Raw genomic sequence first — 14,853 nt, 5'->3', positions numbered from 1 at the left:
GAGAGGTGGGCATGGCAGGCAGCAGGCGGCTGAATGGAGGGCTGGAGCACAGGGGGCTTTAAACGCACCTCCTGAGAGGCTGCAAGCCTTCACACCACAGCACAGAGCTTCCAAGTACATGCAGCCATACGATGGGTGACTAAATGTAAGACTTGTCTGGAATCAACAGCAAGAAACAGCTAAAGCCCTTTCCTCTCTTCCCCACTGAATTAATTGTTTGGATTTGAAACACTTCTTTTGCAAATATACTATTGAAATACCTGACAGATTGAAAACTAACATGGATAGACGGTGCAATTTTTCTTGTTATCTCAGGCTGGCAGACACTGTTACAGATGAATCAACTCAATTGCTCAGCAGAGAGACAAATCGGGTCGCTAGAATTTCACACCATGGGAACTGCTTTGGAAAGTGTTCCAACTATCAAATATCACCATGGTTTTGAGCCAGCAGCTCCTCATCAAGGTACTGATCTTTTGCTGGCATCATCGCATCTTGTTGAGACAATGACACTGTTTTCAGTGGAGCCAAGGGCAGCATGGCACCTTCCAGGTGTGCTTGAACATGCTGAAAAGTGCAACTAGACATGGTGCTGAGGAACAGCACTGGCTTATAAAGCAGCACATATTTGCCTATGTAAAGTTAGGTACTGACAGGCTGCTGAACCACTGCAACAGCACTAAAGGCAACAATGCTATGGAAAACTCCATGGACAAAACCAAAGTCTGCTGAAGTCAGTGGTACCCTAACTCCATCACTTCTTAGCGCTAGATGAAAAATGACTGCTATTTCTCCACCATGATGGTTTTCTAATAAATTTTACTGGTTTTGAGCATGTTGCCAACTGCTGGCATTGAAATAAAGCAGATACTTTCTACCATTGTGCAATGTGTAGCAGACGGAAAATTGGAATACTATAAAGGACTCATAAAATTGCTGCTGTGGTGATTTATTCCTTCACTGCGCACAGATGTTCACACTTCAACTGGCTAATTTTTAAAAGACAGGAAGAAATTGCTTGAGGTATCCTCTGCTAAGGGAAAGGCCCAGATTCACACCACCTTTCCTGAAGCACGTTGTAGAAGGAGCCTTCTCTCCTGAGTTTCCTGCTTCTTTCCAAGACACAATACCTTTGAAAACAGCAGCATAGATCTTAGCTGGGCTAGAAAATATGGCTCTATTTCTTCATCTACACAGGTATATGAAAGCTGATCTTTAGACAGAGCAATTGAAGTAAGTTTGTTCCACCAAGTTTCCTCTTGCCACAGAAAAAAACCACCAATGTTCTTGGAAATACTCCAATAAAACTACATTTTACTTCTATGTAGCACTAAATATCTGTATCAAAGTACATTTATATACACATGCCATATCTAAAACAATGTAATGTAGCTGTTTATTGTAGAGTGTTTAAGTAATACAACCCACAAGAGAGATGTAGTAAGAAGAAAGTCAGAAGGGAATAGCTCTGAGAACAATTCATAGGCTTTAAGGCTAGAGACCGTTTTGATCATCTTCTCTGATTTTCTGCTGAGAGAACATAGATTTTCAAACAGTAAAACCTCAATCAAGCCCAAAGAATTGTAGCTGCACTACAGCACATCTTTCAGCAAGACATCCTGTCATGACTTAAGGAACTTAACTTGTGGAGAAGCTCCTACATCCTCTGCTGAATGATGTAATGCCTCATCTTTCTGCCCATAACAGTGGGGCTGGAATCATGTGGCCATTAAGGCCCCTTCCAACTCAGACCAATCTGTGATTTTCAGTGTTCTGATGGCATTTCCCCCTTAACTTCAATTTCCAGATGTTAAATCATGCTACGACTGCTATCTTCTAGAGCACTGATTGCTATTATCATTATTTGCAGCTCTTAATTTTTGCCACCTACAAATATGCAGCACCAGTGATTTTAATTTTTAGGGCATTAATAAGAATGCTGGCTAGCATTATCTGAAAACTGGTCCAAACAGATGGGTACCACAGACAAATTATTTACAAAGTCCATTTATCATAAACAATAAAGATGGCATGGGATCAGTTTGATATTAGTAAGATTAACAATTCTATTATTATTATTAAAGTGCAACACAAGCATGGTATGACATCAGCTATGAGTTTAAAGCTTTTATCAGACAATATTTATAAAATTTGATTCGCTGATAAATATATATATGTACATTTATGTCTGTGCTAAAAAACAGACAAAGATTTGCTTGGTAGAAACCTGCTTATTTTACCCTTGGCTAAACCAGTTAGATCCTACCTCTGTACGAATCTTTCACAAAACAAAATCGAAAAGGAGAAAACACAGAAGTTTTCAGGATTCATTATCATTTCAATATTGCTCTTTTTCATGGCTCAACTCTATGGCTGACTTGCAGAGTCGGAGAGATTTTTGAAAAATGATGCATAACCTTTATTTCCTCGGGCTACTTGTGAAATCTTATTCTAATGACCGTGCATACCAGAATTATTACCACTGTACTTCAGGATTTCAGTATAAGAGATTAATCCTTTGAGCTCTTTCTATTTAAAATGGCTTTAACTTCTGAGGAGCTGCCTGTGATTGCCTTATCATTTTCCCTTCAAAACTCAGAGCTTCTTTGGTGGTTTTACGTCAGTATTCTTAGTTCATTTCTGGCGCTAAGATTGCCAGTCCTGAAACAACTGTCAAGATCATTCAAGTGAAATTGCAATTTTTCATTTCAAGGTTTAGAAGCTAAGCTGTTCTTTCTTTTATTACTTTACAACATGATGATACATGCTGTGTTATACTAGGAAGTGATATGAATAGCAAAATATTTCACTCTCCCTCTTTGAGTTTTCCTTTTTCCCTTTAGCTGAAAAGCTTCAACTATTCCTACTTGTTTCAGAAGAGTAACAGCCTCTAACTTACATTCAGGTAAAAAGAACAAGACCATGTAGGCTTTTTTTTTTTTTTTTTTTTTCCAGCAAAAAATTGAAATCTTGGTTAATATTTATCATCTTCTGTCAGTGGGTGCTTTGTAAATCCTAGTGCTAACAGAGTAACCTCTTCGATAAGTGGCAAAACTTCAAAACAAATGGTTAATAAATTATTTTACCACCTTTATCATATTTTATTTCATCACAAAACTCTGGAATTACTGTTATTTTCTTTGCAGTATAATTTTGCTTATGCCTCTTTCACCAGTGAACAGCATTTCTGCAGCAGCTCTCAGTAATTATTTTCTACTGCAAATCATGTTAGAAGGATCCTGCTACTAAAGCTCCAGCTCCAATATATTTGTTATACTCATCACTCTTCTAAATATTTGCTCTTCCTCAAATGAACGTACACACAAATCACAGAAACAGCATCAAAAAGTTCAAGCAATAAAGAACAGCTAATGAGACCTAATATAAACATACCTCTGAAGTAGCAAATCCATTCCTCTTTAAGGAGAGAAAACATGATTTTGATGTAACTCACTTGACTTGAATAATAACTATAATGTATTATACTGAAGATATTTTTGGAAATTATATCACATACAACAGCGAATTTATATTCTGCTCTGTATTTTTCAGCTACCTTATACTGTCTGGAGTCACTAGAATACCAAAAACATATGGAACACTAAAAAGAAAGGAAGAAGGCTGTTTTCAGTTTAAGGGTACATTTCAACTCCTACACAGAAACTCAGAAATGGATTGAAAAGCAAACTATGAAACTTAATTAACTTCTAGTACACATTTGGATTAAAGAGAAATTAATTGAGAGCAAAAAGTGGTTGAAAAGCATGGGCAAGGCTTTGTTACCCTCGAGGGATATCACCAAAACCTAATCCCTGACATAGACCCAGAAAACACAGAAAAGGCACTAAGAGTGGCTTTGAGGGATAAAAGGTGAGGTCTGTTTGAATTAGATATAGAGGTCTGAGGGGAAGATCCATGAGGAGTTTCAAACAGTGCTGGTGACAGAGCTGGATGGCCAAAGTCAGAACTAGAGGGGAAAAAACAAAACTGCAGCAATCAGTCGATCAGTCGTGAAGATTACCAGAGAATAAATGTTTGCTGTAGCTCTCAGGATAAATTGTAGATAAAGATTAACACACAGTTTGATGCATACTAACACCTGAAGATATCTGCTGGAGATAATCCATCAAACATGTGTAGTACCATGTCTCCATTATTCTTAGGCACCTGGGGAGAGTTACAGATTCACTGCTGAACAGCTTTTTGACCAAAAAATGGAGGGGGACAAGCACGTGATTGCTGCCAGTGCCATGCCAAATGCAACATCTCTGCATTGAGCCAACTTGTAGGTTCAGAAGAAAATCTTCAGGATTCCACCTTTTGCGTTTTCATCTGCTTATTTTTCACTTCTTACATTAAAGCAATAGTAAACAGTGTTGCTATTCATTGGGACTCTGAGAAAAAAAAAGTGGATGTGTGTGCTCGAATGTATGGCGTACTCTGACTTTTGGGAGATATTACTGCCTATCTCCACATCAATCTGCAGTTCTACACAGGTCAACCAGCACCTCTTAAGTTCTCCCAACAATTCAGGAAGATATTTTAGCCTCGGGAAAAATCATCTACTGCCACAATGATTTTCCTCTGCATCTTGTTTCGATAGCAAGCTAAATTTGCAGAAACTGATTTGAAATCATGGAATCATAGAATGGCCTGGATTGAAAAGGACCACAGTGATCATCCAGTTTCAACCCCACTGCTATGTGCAGGGTTGCCAACCACCAGACCAGGCTGCCCAGAGCCACATCCAGCCTGGAAAATGTATAGTTTAAGTAAAAGAAACCTCTATCAATAATGAACAGAACCATTGTGGCTCAGAACCAAATATGCAATCATTTAATTCTCTGTTTGAAGTTCTGTCATGGTGCAATGCTGTGTTTAAACCTTCACCATATGTTCTGAAGACATAATAAGGTGGAATTTCAAGGAACAAGAAGTATCTTGGAAAGAGAACTTGTCACTTTTGCCAACTTCTCTGTCTCCTACCCAAGATTTAGGAAGAGCCATCCCTCCTGTGTCACACAGGCCTCAGCACCGCATTGCACCAGCGCTGCAGGGGGAGTTCTGCGCTCCAGGCCATGGGTGAGCTCACTGCTCAGCTGGGGTGCACCCGGCAGCCAGCAGTAGTGATCTGTGTGACAGATAAACCAAAGCAAAATTAAACACCTTCACCTAAAACTGCATCAAATGTAAACAGGAGTGCTGTCACTAATTTTTTAATGAAGAAAATATTTTTAAAGCTACCCACATCTTCCGCTTATCCAGGAGAAGACACAGGAAGACAGACGTTTACCCAGAGACAGACAATATTTATTTGTGCTCTCTGCAGTTTCATTACCTATTTCCCAGTTACTTGCGAGAGAGTGTGTCAGTGCCAGTGTAGTTTGGAAAGTCTGTTCCTCACTCTCCTTCCCCTGAAATCTTGCTCAATTCATGTGAAAGAGAAGGCCATTTACAGAGAAGAAGATTACAAAACCCTATGATGACTGTCTGCCTGTGACAACGACTCCCCCTGGCCATCAGTTCTCTCATGGTGATTCCTTTCTCTTTTCTTCCTCTCTGATTTACTTCAACTTTCAGTACTGCTCCCCTGGTTGACCTTTTCTGCTGCATCTCCCAGATCACATCAGCTGTGTTTTTGTCCACCTGAAATGCTTATGCTTCCAAGTTTTGAAGGATTCATGCTGACAGCCTTCACACAAATCCTTGTGTCTTAGCTTTCACATTTGTTCTCTTTGTTTGTCCCTCTTATTCAGAATACTCCCAATCACACACATGAATATTTCAGCACCTTCTTTTATAGAAGGCAAAAATTAATTAATGTTTCTTCTTCACGTCTACTTTTTCACCATGAGGTTGACTGAATATCCAATTCTGCTACTGAAAAATATGTTACAGAAGTCTTTAATGGCCATTCCTTGCTACATCAGAGGACTCTACTAGAAATTCAGTTTCTTTACAGGCTCAAAAAGCAGCACCATTCAGACTGCTGAGTCTCTACCTCTGGCTTCCCTTCACCTCTGGCTACACATTCAGTACTCCTTTTGCCATGTTTTCCTATTATTTTTTTTTACTTTTCTTGGATGTGGTTTGCTGTAGTAAGCAGGTGCTCACCATGATTAGGCCACAAACTTTGGCTCCTTCTCTCACATCAGTGCTCCTGAGAACAGCTCTACCTTAGGAAATGATTCCATTATGCTTCTCAACTCCTCCACCATGTTCCTTCCTTCCTGTTTTCGTGCCAGCCCTTTTGGCCTCCAGTAGCTAGACCCTATTTCTGATGTACCCTCCTGTCACTTCATGTGCTGCTGTGGAGCTGATGTGGAACATAAAAATCACACTAAAGGAGTTTTCTCCAATGCACTGCCACCTTTCAGCAGTATATTACCACAGTATTCTACTCCTTCAAAAATATATATATTTTTTGCCACATGTCTACATTTCAAGGTTTCCTCTGAATTTCTCACTGTCTATCCACATTAAATCAATTAGAGACAAAGATGAAATCACTCCCGCTTCCAGATCATCTTCATTGACCTGCATTCATTGTTCAAAATGACAACGCTTACTTGTCATTTTTGGACTTTCTTATTCACAAATATACCACCTTTGCTCAGATCTTGCTGTTTCTCCCTCTGCACAACTGCCTTTTTCTCCCCATCCATGGGCCCAATATGCCCCTCCTGACCCTCCTGTCACGCACTCTTTTTCTCTGCACTGCGCTGAAAGAACTGTTGTGAACACTTGATTTACTGGACATTCAGATCCACATTTAGATGCGGATGTAACCTCTTTCAACCCTGTTATTGGCTGTCCTTCCTCTTTAGCATCCCTTTGTTCTTTCTTTCATGGTTCTCTTGACTGCTTCTCCCATTTATCTTGTCTTGCCCTATATTGTTTTCACACAAGATACCGAACCCTCGAAGATTGTTGTCTTGTTTATATAACTGGCTTTGTTTCTTCTTTTTTTTTTTTGGTAGAATGCTGTTCTTGGGTTAGTTTGCTCAGCAGCTTCACTTCCTCTGCCTTCATGACTTTTACAATGAAGTAGATGGCTGAAATGGTTAGACAGAAGGGTGCTCTCATCAGCCAAACAGGAAGTGTGATCAGGCACCACAGAAGGCACTGTGTGTTATATTAGCTGGTTAAACTTGGTTAAAGCAGTAAAGACATGCAGAAACCAATACTTCGATATGGAAGTGACTAATTTTTACTGTTTTTACTTTTTCCTTACTGATTCAAGTAAACAAGACGTGGATAGTAAGAGACATAGTATTGTTGGCTCTTAAAATAAGTCATTTCAAACCTCACCTCAGTGTTGCATTTACATTATAGCATGTTGCTGACACAGCAATGTAAAGATAAGCATGAAAAAGCACACTCTAGCTTAAACAACTTAATCAGCAAATCCTCCTAGCGCCTACAGAGCTAAGCTTTCAGGGGAGTGCTATTGTCACCTTAGATAATTTTCTTTACCATCAATCCACACTTTTCTGTGTGTCATGAGGAAAGCTGTACAGTATACATGCCGTACCTTCGCAGAAAAGTCTACCAGTGTAAGCACACCAGCACAGCTAGATTTCCTGAAGCTCTCCACAACAGAAGAGCTGGAAAACAAATTGGTGCAACTGAATGCCCTCTGAAACATCTGTTTATATATCTCCCCAGCTATCACAGCAAAGAATAAACATATCAATCCATTCTTTTCTCTAAATATTGCTACTGCAAGCTATAACTCTCGTAATTTTTGACCAGCCAAGAACACAGGTACATTTCTATATTTTAGAACATAAACTTCCCGAGCATCTTTATTTACCAACTGTATTTAGTGACTTAACTCTGGAAAATGGTCCCCAAAAGTAAAAGTAAATTATTTTGATAATTCAAGGCATTTCATTCCAGTTGAAAATAAATTACGTGTGGAATCATTAAGAGCTCAGTTTTGAGATGGCCCACAGGACTTTCAGAAGAAGCAGATCCTTGGAGAACCAGTATCCTGAATCAGTATTTTAAGGATAGATACTTCTAATACAATGTTCCATAAAATAGTTCAGAATACATATATTTATACATAAATAGAACTTCTGTATTACAATATAAAGTTACAAGAAAGAAATCAAACCGAATACACTAATTTAAGCTTAACTTATGCTTAGTCTAAAGTACAGTCCTGCATTCTCATTCTGCTCTACCATTAATAACACTTTTGTCGATGTGGACTCCCTGTTCTCCACAATACAAATGTAGCACCATCTGCACATCAGAATTATCTGAAGTATTCAGTTGAATAAATCAATGCAAGAGTTATTTGTTTCTGGTACAGAACTTTTCACTGAATTGAAAACTTAAGAATAACGTAACACAGACATATAATTAAAATGAAATAATGCAGTGAACTCCGTGCTGACTTGATTCAATAAAATCTCCACTTCTAAAATGAACCAGAAGTTCCACATGGCTGCACCCAACTGACATAAAAGTCAAATGGCTTTGCATCAGCATTCAGGCCAAGTTTCACAAAGATTATAGATGGCCTAGGCTACCTATCCTCAAAATAATTAAGTTCCCTTTAGAGAAATATCAATAATGAGTAAACACAGTTTCAGTGAGAAACATAGTTTTAAAATCCATATTACTGCTTATGATAGAATATATATTCTATGGATTTATCATGTTTTTGACTGCCACAAGCAAATGTATTGCCTTTTTATATCCTAACAGCAATGGATCTAATACAAACTTAATCTTAGACTAAGCAAAGTTCCACTCCTGACCCTTATTGGTTTCATTTTCACAGTTAAAATGCATGGTTCATATTACACTATGCTTCTTGTGCACTGCATTAAAACTGCTGATACTCAAGGTCACAGTGCATTACAAAATGCTTACAGATCCATAATCTCTAAGATGGATCTTATTTAAAGGACACTAGTAGAGAAGAGGATACAATCCATTGCGAACTCATCTATAAGTAGCACTGAAATTACTGCAACATGCAGCTTCCACTTATGACCAAGATCTTATGTGATTTCCTTAAGAAAAATTGTTGTTAGCTCTTAGGAGGTAGATCCCAAAGCAGGCAGAAAACTTCATTATTTTTTACTGTTAATAACTTGCATTTACTTTAATAATTTGCATTTTACACACACGCTGAAGAACAAATGCTGGGTTACAAGTCACACATCACACTACCTGCCAACTTTGTTACGCCAGAACATCCCCTGCAGTCACTGAAATATTACATTAGTCTTGTGTAGAAAGCAGCAAAAAAACATCTGTAATGAGTTTTGTTTTCTCAGGAGTCATGGTCCAGAGTAACATGGAAATATGCCAATTTTATTTGCAGAGGTAAGGCATCTTAGGATCAAAAGAAAATCAAAAAGCAAGCGAACAAATGGTGTTACAGTATTAAATGTAAAAGCCATGACACATTAAAGCCTTCCCTCCAACCTCCCCCCACCCAGAAGATAAATGGGTAAATAATTATATTTACCAACTATGCATCTGAAACAAAAGGAAATCACGATGTATTTTAGTATAAAATAACAGTAGTTCTAATTTGATTGAAATGCCCTCGCATCTTCACTTGATGTGGCCTTCTGTCATCAACTTTTGCAATTCTTCACCAAGAGAACCGTGAGTTACTCCTCATGCACATCCCAACCCAAAGGACCTGAAGCCTGGAAGCATCACACCCTAAGCGCTGTGCAGCCAAAGCGGCCTTTTGCCAACACTTCAGTTCACAGCGCCAGGTACCGTTACGAGTCAGTGCCCTACACACTAAAACACGGTGCGAGGGCTTCACAGGAAAGGAAGAAAAAGGCACCGCGACGCCGGCAGCCTCAGCCTAGGTTTCCTCAGCGGCCCCAGAACACATCTAAACTCCCACACCAGCCGTGGAGGCAGCCGCCATCGTGGGCAGGACGAAGGGCGCCGCCACCGGCCAGACGCTGCCCCGAAGGCCCTCCGCACCACCCGCCACTCCCTCGCTGCCATTGGGCCGGTCCGACCCACCCGGCAGTATTCTCACTTCTGGTTGGCTGGATTCTCCGGGTCTCCTCGGGGGGCGAATGAGGAGAGCCGTTGTTTCCCGGTCCCAAGATGGCAGCGCTCAGTCCAGTTTCTGGAGAAGGGAACTGGGGGGAGTGAACCCTGAGGGCGCGGGTCGGGGCTGCCAGCCGGGACGGGACGCGGGGCCGGGGATGAGGTGACAGCCGCCATGGCGAACGATGGGGGCAGGAAGCAGTTCTGGAAGCGGAGCGGCACGAAAGTGCCGGGCAGGTGAGAGGGGCGGCGGGAAGGCCGGGGCTCTCTCGGGCCGGTCCCGCCGTCGCAGCCCCGGAGCGCAGGGCCCGTAGCGGGGCGGCAGTGCCCGGGCCCCTCGGCTGTTCTCAGCTGGTGCTCTGAGCTCGTCCCGGGTCGTCGGCCCCCCTCCGCCGCCTCAGGGCGTCCCGCACCGCACGTCCGTTGGGTGCAGGGAGGCGACCGTGCCGTCACTGCCCTGCCCTGCCCTGTCCTGTCCGGGAAGTTGTAAGGCGATTCGGTCCCTCCGTCGTTCTTCTGTTCAGCTCAGTGCCCGATGTGTGTCAGGGTGTGCGGTTTTGTTTCTGTGATCGGAGATCGCTAGTGGTCTCGTATGTTTTGGTTACAGCTTGTGTTGAAAAACAAGCTGTGAGTAAACGAGGGGGCTGTGTTAGCTGAATTCACCTGTCTAAACACCCCGAAAAAGGTTCTATGTGAGAAACTAAGGAGCTGTAGCTAAAAAACAAACAAACAAACAAAAAAACTCCAAAAAAATCTCCCCACAGCACAGCCTAAAAAAGTGCTGACTTGAAGAGTGCGGTTAAAAAGGAGACCTAAAAAGTCACTTTTGTTAATGGTGGGTCTGTAACAGCAGCTTTTCTGTAGTCCTGTCCCATATCTTCAATATGCTCACATTTGTAAACACACTCTGTTTGAGTAGAGGATGAGAAACTTTTACTTCTTTGTTATTAGCCAAAGATTGAGAGATTCCAAAGTATCAGAATAGAAACCTTAATGTTTTCTTACATCTCTGAATACAACTTTTTATTGTTGCAAATTAACAAAAGAACATTAAAAAAAAAATAGTCCTGAGCAAAACTCTTTTCTTTGTAGCAAAGAGTATGCAAACTTGAAAAAGCATTATTGGTTAGTGATGGTAAGAGGTGTTTTTACAAAAAGGAAGCTTGTTCTCTAATGCAGGCTCAGTTTGTAGTTCTTAGATCTTGTTAAAATTAGTAACTTCTGTACTTTGGTGATCGAAGCACAGGATGGTTAACAAGTTCCTGTTTTCTTTATGGATTTGAGTAGTTGTGCCTTGAAACTAAAATATGACAAAAAAGCTGTAAAGTGTGGTTTCCTGTGTAGTATTTCAAAATGTTATGAGGCTCTTCTCTTTTCTCCTGAAGTGTGATGAGCAGAACCAGCTTTCATATCCTAGGTGAAAGCTACCAACACTTTCTTCCATTCAGCAATTTCTAGGGAATATATTTCCCAAACTCCATTAACTCCTTTAACCTTTATAAGAGGCTCAGATTGCCCATTCAGATGTTTATTTAACAATGGGGCTCCCATTCTGGAACTGTTTTAACAGTGGAGTAATTCATTTTTCTTTCATCCTTTCTAAAGGATGAGGTGTATTCTCATTCTCAGATAAAAATTTATTATTTATACTGTTTTTTGGATGGTATAGAGAAATAATCTTGCTCATCCTTTAACTTCTACTGTCCCTTATCCATAAGCACAAACTGGTAGTAGTTTTGTTTATCTAGTTATAAACTGCCTCTTCTGGTCTGACTGTTCTTCTCTCTCAGAACTTCTTGCTTTGTAATTTTATTAAGTCCCTGTACTCCCTGTAGGGATAAAACACATTTGACTTTCTTTGATTACACAAGCTCTGTGAATAGTTGCAGTTAATTAATTAGCAGCCTACTGCAGATGTGGCAAAATGAGAATATGGAGAATGCGTTCCTGTTTTTTGTGGCAGAGAAAGGGTTGTTGCTGTATACAGAGGTGAGTTCTCTTCATGTCCACTCATACAGCATCTGAAAGAAAGGACAGATTGTCTGTGCCATGAGGACAGTGGCTGGTGACACCTGGCCCTCAACTGGCCTAGAGTAGGGGAGAGGGTGCAGACAGTTGTCTGAGGGTGGATTTCATAAACTCCACAGCCATCTGTAGGATTAATTTCACAAATTAATGCTGCTCATTTGTTAAGACTGCAGTCTTTGGTTCTGAATAAGTTTACTAAGGTTGGACTTACATATGTGATCTTGAGATTAATTTTTGATTTGTCAGGAGGACATTCGCGACTTTTGATGTAGTTTTTAGTGCAGATTTAGGTAATGTCAGCACTGTATTGTAATTTGCTTTTCTTACAATCAGAATTGTGGAGTAATAGCTTTCAATGTGAAGCCACTTTTACTTGAAATAATATTGTGGCTGAAATCTGGAAGGAAATAGAGGTAAATAGAAGTTAATTAATATTAAAGCATATATTTTTTGTACTCCCATGGCTTACGTTCTCTAACATGCCATCTTCTGTGTACTGTCTTTGTTTTTTTCTTTAAATTGGTTGGCTTTGTGTGTCGGTAGCTGTTAAGAATTGGCTGGTGAGATTTTGGGCCACAAGCATGCAGAAAAATTTAAATCTTTGCGGATAACTCTGAGAGGTTTTGTTCTATTTTATTCAAAGAAATGATAAATCAGAAGCAAGAAAATCTACTTCTTTTGAACTTTCTTACTGTGGAGTTACCTCTTGTTCTAATTTCTATACAGAAAAAAAGAATCACCTTAAGTTGGCCTCAGGCTTTTTGTTGAGTTACTTTTGAGTGTACACTTTAATTTCAGATGCTTTGCTTTTAGTTCTGTAGGGGATTCTAAGAAATGGAGGACGACTAGAACATCTCAGTTCTGTTTATTAGTGCCTAATTAACATACGCTCTCTCTTTTCCTGTAGTATCCAACATGTGTATGGAGCTCAGCATCCGCCTTTTGATCCACTGCTGCATGGAACGTAAGTTAACCTAATATTCAGATAACCCAGATGGTTTGAATCTTATCTGTCTTCTTTCCTCCTTTTCTTCTTTGCTATTAGAATACTGTTAACTTTCTTTTCATAATTTTTGTCATAAACTTGACTTTTCTGAGCTCTTTTGTCACTTCCTGATGCTTACCATACTGTGAATTGCAAAAGAGCTTTTTAGAGTCTTGTCTAACATAGACTGCAATCTTTCATCTCTGTAGTGCCTTAAAAACTTATGGTAAATACTTATCTTAATTTAGCAGATGAAGCTTATAGTTGAGATGTAACCAATCTGTATGCATCTTTCTGTTGATGATCTGCCTATTTTGTTCATCTGTGAAATAAAAGAATCAAATTATGGTGTGGATTGCTTTCAGATGAAAGTGGGAATTTTGCTTGTGGCAGTAGGTGGAAGAGATATGGCAGTAATTTAAAAATTGCCTTAGATCAAGATTATTGGATATCAGAACACAATGTGTATGAAAAGGGTAAAATTATCATCATTAGTAACCAAATACATTTCTTGCTAATAACCCATAACTAATGTAAGTGCATTATTCTTCATTTCCTTATGGCTGAGGTGTTTAGGAAAATGCGTTATTGGATTCTGACTGCTGCTGCTTTTTTAATTTTCAAAAGTTTTTAATTTTATTTTTTGAGAGTAGGGAAGCTGACTCAGTGTGTAATTTAGCTGAAATCTGAAAGCTGATGTGATTGCTCTGCATTACAGTAAATGAGAGCAAGGGCCAAAGTAGTGAGGAATGTCTGTATTCTCTCTCTTGTGCTGTATTTTGACAGAAGGATACAGTTAGCAGATGATCAGGGCATGCTCAGAGTAGGAACTTGAGGAAATATCCTGGCTATCAGAAGAGCAAAGTTCTGAAGCAAATTCGTGCTAGAGTGCATGATTGGGGAGGAATGATAGATCTAATGAGTTTTAAGGTGAGATTTGATTTGTTTATGACAGTGATTGCATTGCTTGATTGCATATGGTGATTTAGGATTAGACCTGATGACTTGATTGCTGCTGCTGCTTGATTACACAGCAACTGCATGGAAGGGCCTGAAACCTCTATAAAAGCTCATAAAGCAAGTGAATTGTAACGTGTCCTCTCTGTTTTATAAAGTATTCCAGCAGTATTTATTTTATTTGACCTTGAGCTTTTATCTGTCTGTCTATTTTGGAGACAAGGAAAGGGAAGATTTGTTCAGGCTGCATTCAAAGCGAGGAAGCATGAGGTTGTTACCTGCCTTTCTCCTCAGAAATGTTCCACAGTGTTATATCATGGTTGGAAGCAGCAGTAACTTGAGTAGAGGGAGAGAAATATCTGCTGCCTGTACAATGTCAAACACTGTTGGTTTTTTTTTTTTGCTTCCCTACCAATAATGTATTGAGAATCATTACTGATTCTCTAAACATCATTGTTTACTTGTTATTTAACAGCTTGACAAAACCGGGTTCAAAGCCACCTACAACTCCGGTGAAACTAAAGAAAGTCAGCACCTTCCAAGAGTTTGAAAGTAATACAAGCGATGCTTGGGATCTTGGGGATGACGATGATGAACTCTTAGCAATAGCTGCTGAAAACTTAAATACAGAAGTGGTCATGGAAACGGCTCACAAAGTAATTCAGAATCACAGCAAGTTACAAGAACAGCATAAATTTCTGGAAGAGCATCCACAGGAAGAAAAACAAGTGGAATCGGCAGAGCTGTCTGCAGTCACATGTGGTGATAATAGGCTCGTTAAGTCAGTCAGTGAAGGTCATACATCAAGTTCATCAGGTATGTTAAGAAATGGGAAAAGG

At 39.8% G+C, this 14,853-nt stretch overlaps 1 protein-coding gene across 3 annotated transcripts in view; it reads left to right on the top strand.

Annotated features, from left to right (window-relative positions):
• The first annotated feature begins 10,101 nt into the window (after positions 1-10,101).
• TBC1D22A (TBC1 domain family member 22A) overlaps positions 10,102-14,853 on the top strand; it is a 155,468-nt gene continuing 150,716 nt past the window's right edge. For 2 of the 3 annotated variants that reach the window (XM_052680816.1, XM_052680817.1), the window contains exons 1-3: positions 10,102-10,281; positions 12,980-13,036; positions 14,490-14,830. In XM_052680816.1, coding sequence (XP_052536776.1) covers positions 10,220-10,281; positions 12,980-13,036; positions 14,490-14,830 — 460 coding nt within the window. In that variant the 5' untranslated portion in view covers positions 10,102-10,219. The remainder of the gene's footprint in view (positions 10,282-12,979; positions 13,037-14,489; positions 14,831-14,853) is intronic. The other variant, XM_052680815.1, reaches the window with a different exon arrangement.

Source organism: Tympanuchus pallidicinctus, unplaced genomic scaffold, assembly GCF_026119805.1.
Source record: "Tympanuchus pallidicinctus isolate F22 unplaced genomic scaffold, pur_lepc_1.0 scaffold19, whole genome shotgun sequence".
Lineage (NCBI taxonomy): Eukaryota > Metazoa > Chordata > Aves > Galliformes > Phasianidae > Tympanuchus > Tympanuchus pallidicinctus.
Note: the sequence above shows the minus strand (reverse complement) of the source record. Positions and strands in the feature narration are given on the sequence as shown.